This window comes from Leucoraja erinacea, chromosome 17 (assembly GCF_028641065.1).
Source record: "Leucoraja erinacea ecotype New England chromosome 17, Leri_hhj_1, whole genome shotgun sequence".
Taxonomy (NCBI): Eukaryota; Metazoa; Chordata; class Chondrichthyes; order Rajiformes; family Rajidae; genus Leucoraja; species Leucoraja erinaceus.
In genome coordinates this window covers 21256931-21273587 of record NC_073393.1, presented here as the reverse complement: position 1 = coordinate 21273587, position 16657 = coordinate 21256931, and the positions used below count along the sequence as shown (strand labels likewise).

Here is a 16657-nt window from a genome sequence, read left to right as displayed (position 1 = left end):
TGTACTCGCTAGAATTTAGAAGATTGAGAGGGGAATCTTATAGAAACTTACAAAATTCTTAAGGGGTTGGACAGGCTAGATGCAGGAAGATTGTTCCCGATGTTGGGGAAGTCCAGGACAAGAGGTCACAGCTTAAGGATAAGGGGGAAATCCTTTAAAACCGAGATGAGGAGAACCTTTTTTCACACAGAGAGTGGTGAATCTCTGGAACTCTCTGCCACAGAGGGTAGTTGAGGCCAGTTCATTGGCTATATTTAAGAGGGAGTTAGATGTGGCCCTTGTGGCTAAAGGGGATCAGAGGGCATGGAGAGAAGGCAGGTACAGGATACTGAGTTGGATGATCAGCCATGATCATATTGAATGGCGGTGCAGGCTCGAAGGGCCGAATGGCCTACTCCTGCACCTTATTTCTATGTTTCTATGTTTCTATGTTTTTCAACCAACATCTGCAGTTCCTTCCAACACATGAAAATAAGGGTGTACACTACATCACGCTACACACTGGAGACAATTTACAATTTGCAGAAACCAATTAACCTACAAACGTGTATGTCTTTGTGGTGTGGGAAGAAACCAGAGCACTTGGAGAAAACTCACACAGTCACAGGAAGAATGTACAAACTCTGTATAGACAGCACCCATAGTCGGGATCAAACCCAGGTCTCTGGCGCTGTGAAGCAGTAACTCTACCACTGTGCCATTGTTTTAAGCCTTTTTCTCTTTCTGTTTCCCACAAGCGGATCGTACCTATAGTGGTGGATGGAGTGTTCCTGACCAAAGAAGTTGATCAACTCCTTGAGGCCAAGCAGTTCCTCATGGTCCCGTATCTGTTGGGAGTCAATAATCATGAATTTGGCTGGCTCTTGGCTCAGGTGAGATCAAGTTAACCTCAATGAAGGAAATCGCTCGGAAACGTTGACCCTCCCTCTGTCTCCACAGATGCTGCCCAACCCGCTGAGCTCCTCCAGAAGTCTAACAACAGGTCTTTGTGACTCCAGATCTTTCTTAGCCTGATGGTTTGGGTTTGGTGGGCCGGATCGGAAATGCCAGCTGTGGTTCTAGAGAGAGCGTGCTGGAGATGGGCAAGGTTGGGCCGGTTGGCACAGTGCAAGCCAGCTGTGCTGGTGGCCATATCTAACGTTTTGCGCAGAAGTAACATGGGAGATGTGAGGGGAATCCTTCCCTTCCAGTGATGTGTGGCTCTGGCTGGGAACTCTCCACCAGGAGGCATGGGGAATGGATTCAGTCGGGGCTTTTTAATGGTACTGAGTAGGCAGCTGAGGGAGGGGCTGGGAGGAATGGGTTGTATCTGCTATACCTGACACCAGCATAATTGGCTAAATGTCGTGTACAATACCCGTCTGATGATGAGCACGAGGGGTATACGGTTATGATGGTCTCCTGCATTCCATCCGCGGGCTTAGACATCCTAGTGTCACAAACAGCTGCAGACGAAATACTACAATCGCTGACCACTGTCATCCGCCGTGGCTGGCCAGACAAACAGCACCACCTGCCACACGCTGTCCAACCATTTTTCGCAGTCCGTGACCAACTGGTCATTCAGGACGGCGTGATAATGAAAGGACACAAGGCGGAAATCCCTGAAATCTCTTCACAGCAAGTACTTCGACATTGTCCATGGGGGCCATCCCGCTGCAGAAATAACCCTTCGACATGCGAAAGGAATGCTGTTCTGGCCAGAAATGGCTAACTACGTTCTCGAGCAGGTTGCTGCCTGCCCGATCTGTAATAGCTTGACCATGCAACAACAGAAACAACCACTCCTCCCATACCCCAGGCTGGACCTTGGTCCACAGTAGCAGCCGACATCTTCAGGTGGCACGGCCAACAATACCTGGTTTTAGTTGATTCCTACTCAGGATGGTTTGAAGTAGACCTGCTCAGTAGCCCAACCTCAACCATGGTCATTCAGAAACAAACTCATCACTTCTCTGTCCACGGAGCCCCCCTAAACTGCTCTCGGACAATGGGCCTCAGTTCTCCAGTCATCTCTTCAGGAATTTCGCAAAAAACTGGGACTTTCACCACACCACCAGCAGCCCCGAGTACCCGCAGTCCACCGGCCTGGCTGAGCGAGCGGTAAAAAGTGCAAAGGAACTAATGGAAAGCTCACACAGGGCCGGCTCTGATGTTTATCTCGACTTACACGACCCACGGAACGTCGTCCGCAACCCTCTCCTGGGATCTGCAGCTCATGTCACAGCGAACCCGCTCCACTCTGCCTATGGCCAAGCAACTACTAGAACCACAGGTTTGTATGCCGTCAGTTATCCAATCCCAGCTCCAACGCCATCGCAACATTACAAAGAAAATGCTACGATAAAACCATCTCCTCTTCAACCGCTTAACAAGGGACAGGTTGTCCGCTTGCGGTCACTCCGAGGTTACGACCACCTTGGAGTCATTCTAGGGTCCACTGCGGAACCACGCTCGTACTTGATCAGTATTGACAACGGCATTTATCGGCAAACCTGCCAACATCTCCTTCCGGTTAATGAACCATCACTTCCATGTCCCTACCCAGACCAGCCCGCCGGTCTTCCCTCACGCTCTGCGAATGCTGCTCCAGCGATTCCTCTGCTGGTGCCAGCACCACCCCTGCCTTCCCCGGTGCCCCAATCTCCACCAGTGTCTTGTCCTCTGCGTTCACCCGATAAGGAACTTGCTTCCCCAGCGAAGGGTGAGGTTATTATCGTACACGTGCAGGTCGTGTCTGCAAGCCAAACCCGCTAATTGGAAAATTTACTGGCTATACCTGAACTGTTTAGTTTAATGTGCTTTCATATGGTTTTAAATGCCACACATACTGGTGTTTCATATTTACTCCACTAACCACTATATATGCTTTACTTCTTTAAGAGGAAGGATGTAGATTAACCTTTATTAATTCATGCCATTTATAACTTTCATCGCACAAATATGTACGCCACCCTTTGCATGGTATTACGGTACTACACGAAGACTCACTTTCTCTCTCTCTCGAGCACTAGTTAGAAAGCCAGGCACAAGCAGCTGGCTGTTGAAATGCTCTAGTGTATTTGATGAAATGAAGTTGGACTTCATCATGAATGTGTTTTTATTGCTGGGGCGCCAATAAACATCGATCTGAAACAACATCAGTCCATTCCCTCCACAGATGCTGCTTCATCTGCTGAGTTCCTCCTGCACTTTGTGTTTTACTCAAGATTCCAGCATCTGTTGTTGCTTCTGTCTTCAATCCTCTCTCTTTAGACTTTAGCGATACAGCGCAGAAACAGGTCCTTCGACCCACCGAGTCCGCGCCGACTAGCTATCACTATCCTACAACACTAGGGACAATTTACAATTTATTTGACCAAAGTGAATTAACCTACAAACCTGTACATCGTGGGAGGAAACAGGAGCACCCGGAGAAAACGCAGGCGGTCACGGGGAGAATGTACAAACTCCATGCAGACGGCACCCGAGGTCAGGATCGAACCTGTGTCTTTAGTGCTGAAACGCAGTAGGTCTACCACGGCACCACCGTGCCTCCATGAATAGGACCAGTTCCTTGACCCCACTTATAGTGAGGTTGATGGGATCCATGCTCACTGGGTCTCTCCCTGTCAGTGTGGATGGGCAGCTGATTGCATGGATCTATAAATTATGGATGTAGGCACAAGCATTCTCACTGCTGTATTTTCTCAACAGTTCGTGAATCAGCCTGGCTGGCAGGAAGGAATGGACAGAGAGATGGTTGAGAAGGTCATCAGATCCGCAAAGCTGGTGAGTTTCTCTCAACCCCCACTCTCCTATTGGGATGAATTCCTGCAAATGTCTTCAGTCTGTTAAACTTGGGGCAGACGTTGACCATGTTGGAAGGTAGACACTAAGTGCTTGAGTAACTCAGTGGGTCAGGCAGCATCTCTGGAGAAAAGGACCAGGTGACGTTTCGGGTCGAGACCCTTCCTCAGACTCCCCGGGATTACTGACGCTTCCACCACCGCCAACCTTCGCCGTCTCCCCTGAAAAATAACAGTCTGAAGAAGGGTTTCTCTTCCTTGTCTCCAGAGATGCTTCCTGACCCGCTAAGTTACGCCAGCATTTTGTGTCTATCTTCAGTGTAAACCAGCGTCTGCAGTTCCTTCCTACACAATTTGACCGGGTCAGCACCTCTCCCACCATTGACATGGGAGGGTTGTGGCTGCACAGAGTGATGATGGAGTGTATGGTCACCGTTTCAACAAGTCAGAACGAGCTGCCAGAGGAGGTATTCAGAGTCATGGTGTCATACAGCATGGAAACAGGCCCTTTGGCCCGACTGGGCCATGCTGACCAAGATGTGGAAGGGCCTGTTTCCATGTGGTATCACTCTGTGACTGGAGGGGTTTCCTGTTTCCACTAGTGGGAGATCCTTAAACAAGGGGAATGGTTACAAGATGTAAGGTGAGAGGGGAAAGATTTAGGAAGCTGAGGGTGACACATAGGGTGCCGGGTATATGGAATGAGCTGACAAAGGAGGTAGTTGAGGCAGTTACAATTTAAAAGATATTTGGACATGAACGTGCATAGGAAAGGTTTAGAAGGATATGGGCCAAATGTGGGCAGGTGGGACTGGAGTAGATGGGGCATCTGGGTTAGCATGGGCAAGTTGGGCTGAAGAGCTTGTGTCCACGCTGTATGTTTTTTGTCAGGCTGTGTAAGATGATTCCCGTCCATTCGGGAAGCCATGTGAAGGATTGCTTCACCTGCAGGGAGTGGAGGCAGGAGCATTGGAAGCTCAATTTTTAAAAGGCATTTGGAAAGGTGTATGGATAGGACGTGTTCAGACAGGCAAATGGGACTAGCCCAGGATACCAAGTTGGTTTGCATGGACATCTTGTGAACTCTTAGAGTCGTAGAGCACGGAAACAGGCCCTTCAGCCCAACCCCCTCATGCTGACCAAGATGCATTATCAAAGCTCATCTCATCTGCCAACGTTTGGCCCATATCCCCCTAAACCTTTCCTATCCATGTACCTGTCAAAATGTCTTTAAAATGTTATTACAGTACGTGCCACTATTATATCCTCAAGCAGCTCATTTCATACACCCACCAAAATCTTAAATCTTGCCCTCTCACCTTAAACCCATGTTCTCTGATTCTCGATTCCCCTTCCCATTTACCCGATCTGTTCCCCTCATGATCTTATACACCTCAATAAGATCACCCCTTGGCCTCCTGCACTCCATTGGAATAAATTCCTAGCCTGCCCAACCTCTCCCTCTAGCTCAGGCCCTTGAGCCCTGGCAACATCCTCGTGAATGTTCTCTGCATGCTTTCCAGCTGAATGACATCTTTCCTTTAGCATGGTGCTCAAAACTAAACCAGTGCGGGCTCACCTATGTCGTGTACAACTGTAGCATAATTCCCCAACTTGAGGTCCAGTCCTTGGAGACGCGAGGAACTGCAGATGCTGGTTCAGAAATAAGGAAGCTGCGTGTTGGAGTAAGTCAGTGGGTTGGGCAGCATCTGTGGAGATCATGGGTGGGTGACAACAGACACTGAAGACGGGTCCTGACTTGAAACGTCACTGTCCATGTTTCCCAGGGGATGCTGTTTGACCTGTTGAGTTACTCCAGCACTTTGTGTTTATTTTTTACCCCAACATTTCAATACCCTGACTGGTGATGGCCAGCGTATAAGCGCTTGCAGGTCTGACTGTCTCTGTGTTGCTTCCATTCTCTGAGGATAGCTGCCGCTGGAGGATGTGGAGCAAGTCCTGGATGAATACTTGGGAGACACGCAGGACAGGACTCAGATCCGGGACCTACACCTTGAGCTGCTGGGAGACTTGTTCATGGTGTTGCCAACTATCCGCACTGCAAGGTTATGCCGAGGTATCAGATCCAAGCAAATAACCCCAAAAACCCGTGCAATACAGCTCTCGGGGGCAACATCTTCCACTCACAGGTGGTCCATACCTGGGAAGAGCGAGCCATGGTGCAATTTTAAAGGGGTTATTAATTTATCGCAATAATTCTTTATGTGTATTGTATCTATGTGGATTGTGTTACAGGCCTGTTAAGGGCCCTTTGGCCCACCGAGCGTACTGACCTTATCTTGCACACTAGGGACAATTTTACAACTTACAAAAACCAATTACCCGACAAGCCTGTACGTCTTGGGTGAGTGCCTGGAACATGCTGCTGGAGTGGTGGTGAAGACAGATGCATTGTAGAGACTTGTAGAGAGGCACATGCATATGGAGGGATCTGGGTTGTGTACGGGCAGAGGAGATTAGTTTAACTTGGCATCATTTTGGCATGGACATTATGGGCCGAAGGGCCTGTTCCTGTACTGTACAGTATACAGGACATAGAACAGTACAATACAGGAACAGGATCTAGGGTCCACAATGTCCATGCCGAACATGATGCTGTTAAACTAATTTCCTCCGCCTGCAGGTGATCCGTACCCCTCCATTCCCAGTGCATCCTCAGCCCCCACCGCCCGCTGTGTAAAACACACCCGGATATGCCTTATTTCACCCATGTGACTCCCTGACCAGATTAACCCCACTCCCCGGGTCTCAGCTTCTGGGTTAGGGATCTCTCTGCCACCTACCCCCACCCTTTGTGCCAGAGAGTTCCAGACCCCCTTGAGTACTATGGCAGAGCAGTTGAGTTGCTGCCTTACGGCGCCAGACACCCGGGTTCGATCCTGATCTCGGGTGCTGTCTATACGGAGTTTGCACGTTATCCCTGTGAGCGTATGGGTTTCCTCCGAGTGCTCCGCTTCCTCCCAATTCCCAAAGACGTTCAGGTTTGTAGGTTAATTGGTTTCTGTAAATTGACCCTGGTGTGTGAGATAGAACTAATGTGATCAGGTGATTGCTGATTCGGTGCGGGCTCCACGCCTGTGTCTGCGCTGTATCTCTAAACTAAAATCCTTTTTTCTACTTTACATTGATGGATTTTGCTCCTTGACTCTCAGCACTGATTCCTCTTCCGCGGTACAGAGGACCTGCCTCAGACTGCCCACACCCCCTGCCGTTCCAGGCACTAATCCATCTTGCTGCCCTTCCACAGATGCGGGCGGCCCGGTGTTTCTGTATGAGTTCCAGCACAGCACCAGCATCGTCCGCCTCGGCCGGCCCGACTTTGTGAAGGCTGACCACGGAGAAGAGATCGGCTACGTCTTTGGTGCTCCCTTCTGGGACGGAGACGTGGTTTTATCAGGTGAGCCCAGTGCTAGTAGATGGGACTTCCTCTCTCAGTCGCCGCTCCACTTTCCTCCCCAGCAAAGCACAATGTGTCGGAAGTAAACTCAGCGGGAAGTGTTGGTCAGCATGGATGGGATGGGCTGAAGGGTCTGTTTCTCTGCTGTCTGCCTCTGTGAGTGTTCCAGCACACTCCTGATTCTGCCTGTCCCGTTTACTTTCCCCCGAACTCACCTTTCTTTCACCTTGAACAATACCCCACCTCACCTTCTCTCCCTTCCCCTGATCACAGGCCCTTCTCTCCTCCTGTGACACACTCGTACTCAACGTCAACAAGACCAAGCAACGTTAGGTTTAGATTAGATTTAGTTTTTAGATTTAGGTTGGATTGAGTTTGGTCTGATTGATTGAGATTATAATTGTTACATTTACCGAGGTTCAGTGAAAGGTTTTTGTTTGCGTGTTGACCAGACGACAATTATGTCCACAGCGTATAGATACATGATGAAGGGAATAACGGTAAAGTCTAGTAAAGTTCGATTACAGGTAGTCCGAGGGTCTCCAATGAGATAGATGGTAGTTCAGGACCGCTATCTAGTGGTGATAGGACGGTTTAGTTGCCTTATAGCAACTGGGAAGAAACTGTCCCTGAATAGGAACTGATTGTTGACTTCAGAAAGGGGAAGTTGGGAGACCAGGCACCAGTGTTTATTGGTGAGTTGGTGGTGCAGAGAGTTAGCAGCTTCAAATTCCTGGGTGTTAACATCTAGGATGGACTGTCCTGGGCCCAGCACATGAATGCAACCATGAAGAAGGGTTTCTGCTGAATCTACTTTCTAAGATTCCCCTACCCTGGGAATTAATATGTCTCCAAAAACTTACATACTTTGACAAACCTGGTGCAGAAAGTATCCTGACTGGTTGCATCATGGCTTGTGTAAAAGGACTTACTGCACACACACAAGTCTTTTACTATAACTATTTATTAGGTAACTGTTAATCACTATGCTGTAGCTGTCCGTGGTCATCACTGGAGCTAGAGAGCGAGCTAGAGGTGGGGACACTACAATTATACTGGAGACAATGGGGAGTGGTTAGTAATACGGGAGGTCACTATGGTTAAAGGAACATGCACTGATCTACATCCTTCCTCTGGGAAACAAAAGCATGGCAGGTACTATACAGAGTGACCACGGCTCATACGCTACGAACACCAACCGCACCGGCAACAGTACAACACTATGCGAATTCCCCGTAGCGGACAGGCGGCCTGACCAGCCGGCCAGAGCGGGTGCGTAAACCGCCCTCCTCCTCATCGTCGGGAACAGAAGGGACGGCAGCCGGGGGATGGGCAGGAGAGGCGGGCGGAGGAGAATGCGGGGCTGCGGGTGGAGAAACAGGTTTGGCAGGGGAGGGAGGTTTTGCGGGCGATGCTGGCTTGACAGGCGAGGCAGGGGAACGGGCGGACAGTTGTGAGGGGAGGGTGCGTGGCATGCGAGGCGTAGACGGGGCCTGAGGGGCCACGGGAGGTCTGGAAGAGATGGGGGGGTGAGAAGGATCCGCGGGAGGCGGAGCGGGCTCATTCACAAGGAGTAAGTGCTGGCGGGAGCGACGGTAGATAGCCCCCTCGTAGTCGACGAAATAGGAGCGCGGAGAACCGGCGTCTCCGACTACGACTGCCAGGCGGTAGTGGCCAGTGGGGGATTGCATCCGGACAACCTGCCCCGGGAGCAGACGTGGAAGTAGGCGGGCAGATTTGTCAAAAGAGCGCTTCTGGGTGTCCTGTTTTTTGGCAATGCGCTCAGTGACAGTGGCAGGATTTTGTACAGAGGGCTTGAGGGACTGCTGGGAGACCGGCAGGGGAGGTCTGGTGGTGCGAGACATGAGGCGTTGGGCAGGGGAACCGAGCGCAGGGTCGCGGGAAATGTTGCGGAGGTTAAGCAGGGCAAGGTGGAAATCGGCACGGAACAGGCGGCAGTGTTCCAGCAGCTCCTTGGCACTACGAACGGCCCGCTCAGCAAGTCCGTTGCTCTGAGGAAACTCGGGATGTGGTGTGAAGTTCCAACGGGCAGCAAAGGTCTTGAACTCGTCGCTGGAGAACTGGCTGCCGTTGTCGGACTGGAGGGTCACCGGGGAGCCGAAGGTGGAAAAGTGACGGCGAAGTTTCCCGATGACGGCGGCAGAGGTGATGGAGGTCAGCTGGTCGACCTCGAACCAGCTGGAATACGAGTCCACCAGGACCAGGAAGTGCTTTCCGCGCCACTCAAAGAGGTCGGTGGCAACGGCCATCCATGGGAGCTCTGGAGCCGGCGGCTGCAGGAGAGGCTGGCGCTGCTGATGAGGGGTGCAGGGTGTTGCAGGCAGCGCAGGCGGAGACCCTGTCACGGATGTCCTGAGCCATGCCAGGCCAGTAGAATTGGCTTTGGGCATGGGAGAGGGTAGCTTCCACCCCAGGGTGGCCGCTGTGAGCAGTCTGGAAATAGTGATCCCGGAGTGCGGCAGGCACCACGACTTTGTGACCCTTTACCACCACGCCGGCGTGAAGCACCAGTTCGTCGCGAACGAGGAAATATGGTGCCGCGCCAGCAGGCAGTTCGGAGCGACGGTCAGGCCAACCACGGCGGATAACGTCCGCAAGTTGTTGCAGGGCAGGATCATCAGCAGTATGTTGGACCAGGGACTGCATTTGCTGTGAAGGAACAATGTTGACGTTTAGTACCAGAAGGTCGGAGGATTCGTACGGGTGACGGACAACGGAAGGCAGCGGAGCACGAGAAAGAGTGTCAGCTACAAACATGTCTTTGCCCTTACGGTAGACGATCTGGAACGTGAAACGCTGGAGCTGCAGCATCATGCGCTGCAACCGGGAAGAAGCAACATGGATAGGTTTATTAAGGATTGTCACCAACGGCTGGTGGTCAGTCTCGATGGTGAAAGAGTTGCCGAGGATGTAGTCTTTAAACTTGGAGCAAGCGAAGACCACGGCAAGCAGCTCTTTTTCAATCTGGGCATATCGCTGCTCGGCAGGGGTCATGGTGCGTGAAGCGTAGGAGACGGGCAGCTGAAGGTTGTCATAAAGCTGCAGGCAAGCGGCACCGAGACCAAACTTCGAGGCATCGCAAGTGAGGATAATGGGTCGGTGCAGGTCGAAAAATTTAAAAGTCGGGGTAGCGGCAAGCTTTAGCTTCAGAGTCACGAAAGCTGACTGGTGGTGCGGGAGCCAGACCCACGCGGAGTCCTTTTTGATTAGTTCCCGAAGGGGGGCACTCAGTTCACTGAGGTCGGGTATGAATTTACCCAGGTAGTTGACCATGCCCAGGAAACGCTGCAGGCCAGGGACGTCGGTAGGAGCGGGCATGTCAGTGACTGCTGACGTTTTCTGGGGGTCGGGTTTGAGACCCCCAGCCGTGAAGACATGGCCAACGTAAGTGACTTCTGGAACCCGGAATCGGCATTTCTTCGGGTTCAGCTTGAGGTTTATCACCCGCGCCCTGTCCAGGACTTTGCGGAGGTTCAGGTCGTGCTCAGCAACGTCCCTCCCGTACACCAGAATGTCATCCACGATGATGGCGCACGGTAAGCCGGCAAACAGTTGCTCCATGGTGCGCTGGAAAACCTCGCTGGCAGAGTTGATTCCAAACGGCATGCGGAGGAAACGGAACCGGCCGAAGGGAGTGCTGAAAGTGGTGAGGAATGAGGAGCGTTCGTCCAGAGGGATCTGCCAGAAGGAGCTCTTGGCGTCTAGGACTGAAAAGACAGTAGCAGGGCCGACCTGTGCAGCAACGTCCTCTACCGTCCGCATGGGGTAGTGGGGGCGCTTGATGGCAAGGTTGAGGTCCTTGGGGTTAATGCAGATCTGGATCTCGCTTTTGTCCTTTTTGGCTGCGACGACCATGGTGGAGACCCACCTGGTAGGAGCGCTCACCTCCTTGAGGATGCCCATGGTCACCATATCGCGCAGAGTAGACTCCACGCGGCCCTTCATGGCAAAGGAGACGCGGTGTGCTGGTCGAATCACCGGGTCGACGCTCGGGTCGACAACAATCTTGTAGTCGCAGGGCAGCTTGCCCAGAACATCATCAAAACGGTCGGGGTATTCAATAAGTGGGTCCATGGGAGCCTGCACCAGGTGAATGCTGTGGTGGAATGAGACTAGCCCCAAGTCCTGACACGCACGGGCGCCCAGCAGGGTGACGTTGTCAGAGTCCAGCAGGTGGAAAGTGAGGGGCCGAGAGGTCTCTAGAACTGTGCAGATAAGAGTTGCCTTACCCACGGGAACCAGGACGCCCCCCCCCGTAGGCATGGAGGCAGGTGTCGCCAGGGAGTACTTTCTCACCAGATCTGATCTGCTTGAAAAGGCTTATTGACATAACATTGGCGAAAGCGCCAGTATCGACCTTGGCTGAAAAGGAATGGCCGTTCACAGTAACATGCACAGAGGGATCCGTAATCAGAGCAGGTGTACCCAAAAGTGAAAAAATAGTTGGATCTTCACGAGAGGGGAGTGCATCAGAGTCTTGGAGCTCCTCCAGCTCGTACTGAGGAAGCAGAGCGCTATCAGGGAGTGCAATGTTGTTTAGTTCGGCAAGGTTGTTTAGACTCCTTCTTGGAGCAGGGACTGGCTTCCCACGGGAACGGCAGGCGGCAGAAAAGTGGCCGAGTTTGCCACAGGAAAGACAGGTCTTGCCCTGTGCGGGGCAAATGTTTGAGGGATGAGCCGTAAAAAAACAGTTAGGGCAGCGTCGCGGGACAGTGGAGGTGGCGACTTTCATGGGGAGAGCCGCGGGGTTGCGTCGCGTAGTCAGGCGACCGGCTTGACCGGTGAAGTTAATGTCCTGGGGAGCCTGTCTGGACACGGAACCAACGGCTTCAGACATGCGTGCAGAATACATAGCATCCCGCAGTGTCAGATCGGGTTTAACTAAGAGTTGCTCACGCAGTCTATCGTTGCGGAGACCATTGACCAGGACGTCCCTAATTAATTCGTCAGGGGTGATTGTGTCAAGGCGGCAGCGCTGAGCCAGGTGATGCAAGGCGGCAATGTAAGTGCCGACAGGCTCGCCTGGCAGCTGCTGCCTCTGGAAGAATTTGAAGCGTTCGATGATGTTGTTGGTAGGAATATCACAGAGGGCAGCGAACTTATTAAGGAGACATACCGGGTCGTTGCGGTCCTCTCCGGCGGCGAAATGGAACGATGCATACTGATCCATAGCTGCAGGTCCCGCGAGGTTAAGCAATAGGTGAGCCTGTACAGCAGGAGTGGCATCAGGATGGGCGATAGCAATGTAATGCTCGTAATCGCGCTGGAACACGGTCCAGCGATGGACAATGTCCGTGTCGAACACCAACTGGTCTGGTCGACGACAGTGGTGGGACATGATAAAAGAAAGGAGGGAAGGACTGGGAGAAAGAAATGATAAAACAAAAACCGATGAACAGGAGACGCAAGTCTACCGCTATGACACCATGTAAAAGGACTTACTGCACACACACAAGTCTTTTACTATAACTATTTATTAGGTAACTGTTAATCACTATGCTGTAGCTGTCCGTGGTCATCACTGGAGCTAGAGAGCGAGCTAGAGGTGGGGACACTACAATTATACTGGAGACAATGGGGAGTGGTTAGTAATACGGGAGGTCACTATGGTTAAAGGAACATGCACTGATCTACAGCTTGGTTTGGCAATTCCAACAGGAGCACAAGAGTCTACAGTGAGTGGTGGACTCAGCCCAGTCCATCACGGGCATCGCCCTTCCCATCATCTTAAACATGGACACCAGGCGCAAGAAGGCGTCATCTATGATCACGGATCCCCACCTTCTGGGCCGTGCCCTCTTCTCACTGCTACCGTGTGGCAGGGGGTACAAAAGCCTGAAGTCCCACACTGAAGATAGACAAAGTGCTGGAGTAACTCAGCAGGTCAGGCAGCATCTCTAGAGAAAATAAATAGGTGATGTTTTGAGTTGGAACCCTTCTTCAACAGTTAGGTTCCAACCCAAAATGTCATTTATTCCTTTTCTCCAGAGACGCCGCCCAACCCGCATAGTTACTCTAGCATTTTGCATCTACCTTCGGTATAAACCAGCATCTGCAGTTCCTTCCTGAGCCTGAAGTCCCACACCACCAGGTTCAGGAACAGCTACTTTCCTGCAACCTTCAGGTTCCTGGACCGACCCGCACAACCCTAATCCCACCTCCGCAACAGAACACTACTCTTGTAAGGTTACACAAAAAAGCTGGAGAAACTCAGCGGGTGCAGCAGCATCTATGGAGCGAAGGAAATAGGCAACGTTTCGGGCCGAGACCCTTCTTCAGACTGATCGGGGGGCGGGGGTGGGTGGGGACAAGAAAGGGAAAAGGAGGAGTAGCCAGAAGGCTGGGGGATGGGAGGAGACAGCAGGGGGGCTGAGGAAGGGGAGGAGACAGCAAGGACTAACAAAATTGGGAGAATTCGATGTTCATGCCCCCGGGGTGCAGACTCCCCAAACGGAATATGAGGTGCTGTTCCTCCAATTTCCAGTGCTGCTCGCTGTGGCCATGGAGGAGACCCAGGACAGAGAGGTCGGAGGCGGAGTGGGAGGGGGAGTTGAAGTGCTGAGCCACCGGGAGGTCAGCTTGGTTATTGCGGACCGAGCGGAGGTGTTCGGCGAAACGATCGCCCAACCTCCGCTTGGTCTCACCGATATAGATCTGCTGACATCTAGAGCAGCGGACGCAATAGATGAGGTTGGAAGAGATGCAGGTAAACCTCTGTCGCACCTGGAACGATTGCTTGGGTCCTTGAACGGAGTCGAGGGGGGAGGTAAAGGGACAAGTGTTGCATCTCTTGCGGGTTGCAAGGGAAAGTGCCCGGGGAGGGGGTGGACCGAGAGGGAAGGGAAGAATTGACAAGGGAGTTATGGAGGGAGCGGAGCTCTTGTAAGGACTTGCTAAATATGTTTTTGAACCAATGTCTTGTTTTTCTTCATAATGTCTTCCTTCTTTTGGAACTGTTATGTGTAATGTATTAATAGTTTATGTTCTTGTGTGTTGTCTGAGTCTTTGTGCCTGTGATGTTTTGGCAAGCAGCATTTTCACTGTACTTGTGCAGGTAACAATAACCTTGAACGTGACTCTTGCAGAGAACGTCACGGCAGAAGAGATGGCTTTAAGCAGAACTGTGATGAGTTACTGGGCCAACTTTGCCAAGAACGGGTAAGAGACACCACGAAGGGTCAGACAACCGTTGGCTCGACTCGTCTGTGCCAACCTCGATGCCCCGTCCAAGCCAGACCCGTTTGATGGGGTAAAGTAGCAATCATTGATCTGCTTCGATCCAGCTCCCTGCCCGGGCACCTACACACAGATACGCTTTCCCTCTCCACCCTACCACTGCCTCTCAGTATCTCAACTCCCATGAACTCTCTGAACCCCAAGGTTTTACAGAAGCCATTTTTTTATCCCGCAAACCTGCGTGCCTTTGGAATGTGTGAGGAAACCGGAGCAGCCGTGAAAACCCCACAGAGTGAATGCGCAAATTCTGCACAGTCAGCACCCATAGTCAGGATCAAACCCGAGTCTGTCGCGCTGTGAGGCAGCAACGCCACTGCTGCACCTCTGTGACACACACTGTTCTGTGGGGACGGGTGTCGGGGTTGGGAGTTGCTGTGGTTTCCCCTGGGTGGACTTTGTCACCCGTACCCTCGCAGAGTGAGCTGGGAGAGGTGGTGGTGGAGGGTGGGGGTGGGAGATGGTGGTGTGTGGGGGAGCGGGAGGGGGTGTGTGAGGTGGGATGAGGGGGAGTGGTGGGGTAGGAGGGAAAGTGGTGGAGGGGATGGAGTGGGGGGGAGAGAGAGTAAAGGGGGGTGGGGCTGCCGGTTTAGTGGGCTGTGGTCTCGGTGGAATGAACGCTCACTAACGTTGGGGTTATTGGTGGCAGGGACCCGAATGGTGAGGGGCTGGAGTTGTGGCCGGTCTACGGCAGGAACGAGAGCTACCTGCAGCTGGACGTGAGCCAGAGTGCCGGGACCCAGCTGAAGGAGCAGCGGATGAGGTTCTTCATCGAGACCCTGGGCTATGGCGTGGGGTCGGAGAGGGAACAGCCCCAGACAGGTGACACAGAGCACCGGCAGGAACTGTAGCCTCCAGTAACCACCTCTGCTCAAATCAACTAACCCTCTCTGGGCCTGACTACAATTGGGATCTCGGTGTAGCACGGACAACGCAGCCATCTTGTCAGGCAAAATAAGGAACCGTGGGAAACGAGGGAAGGGAGAAGCCACTCCGAACCATTTAGACCAACACACAAACACACGGTGGTGCAGCCGGTGGAGCTGCAGCCTCTCAGTGCCAGAGACCTGGTTTCGACCCTGACAACGGGCGCTGTCTGTACGGAGTTTGCACATTCTCCCTGTGACCACGTGGGTTTCCTCCTGGTGTGTGTTTGTAGGTTCATTGCCCCTCTGTAAATTGCCCTTGGGAGTAGGGAGTAGATGAGATAGTGGGATTACATAGAACTAGTGTAAACAGGTAATCGACGGTCAGCATGGACTCGATGGTCCGAACAGCCTGTTATCATGCTGTATCCTTCAATCAATCAGTACTTCCATAGCTCAGGCCCTCAAGTCCTGGCGACATCCTCGTAAATCTTCTTTGCACCCTTTCCAGCTTAACGACATCCTTCCTGTTGCAGGGTGACCAACTCTGAATAGCATACTCGAAGTGTGGCCTCACCACTGTCTTGTGTCACTGTAATTTTCACAGCTAAGCAAATAACATGCCTTAATTTCCATTCACTATAAGTTAGTGATGATTGATTTTTGTGGACGACTTAATCAAAAATGGCCGTGGAAGACCATTAAATATCTTCACCTTTCCAAATAATATAATCAGCCAGGCAGATTGGGTGGGAGAGGCTTTATAGACCTATCCTACTCTCCCTTATCAATCCTGAGCAGAAAACCTTTAACTGTACTTTGGTACAGTAACAATAATAAAATTAATTAAATTGATCAGCTGAAAATCATCAAGGTGATGGAGCATTCTACCTGTAATCGGAGAATAAGTTGGTGCTTTATTTGCGACTGAATGAAGCATTAACACCTCCAAAGAGTTTAAAACTAGATTATTGAATTTTTTAACGTAAAAAGATCTGTATGGTTTCAAATAATAAAAGTAGGCGGTCAGGCCCTTAAATAGCTGATAGTGGATGGGTGACATTTGGGAATCTCACCAACCCATGTTCTGCAGAGATACTGCCTGACCCGCTGAGTTACTCCAGCACTTTGTGTCTATCTTTGTTATAAACCAACATCTGCAGTTCATTGTTATTACAAGCAGCTTATTGTCGGGCGATCTACCTGGAGACATGGAGGACCGTTACCGTACTGGCATCTCTTTGTCCACGGAGACAGAACTGGACAAATGTATTCCCTGGTGAAGGATGCTGAGCTAATCAGTCTGTTCTCTCATATACTTCTTTTAAACA

At 51.6% G+C, this 16657-nt stretch overlaps 1 protein-coding gene across 2 annotated transcripts in view; it reads left to right on the top strand.

The window, feature by feature from the left end:
* The window catches only part of LOC129705293 (fatty acyl-CoA hydrolase precursor, medium chain-like), a 37274-nt gene that overhangs the window by 20347 nt on the left and 270 nt on the right, over window positions 1–16657 (top strand). The window contains exons 8-13 of one of the 2 annotated variants that reach the window (XM_055648806.1): window positions 738–872; window positions 3697–3771; window positions 5721–5865; window positions 7057–7206; window positions 14313–14385; window positions 15110–15282. In XM_055648806.1, coding sequence (XP_055504781.1) covers window positions 738–872; window positions 3697–3771; window positions 5721–5865; window positions 7057–7206; window positions 14313–14385; window positions 15110–15282 — 751 coding nt within the window. Of the gene's footprint in view, window positions 1–737; window positions 873–3696; window positions 3772–5720; window positions 5866–7056; window positions 7207–14312; window positions 14386–15109; window positions 16653–16657 lie in introns of those variants that run through there. The other variant, XM_055648805.1, reaches the window with a different exon arrangement.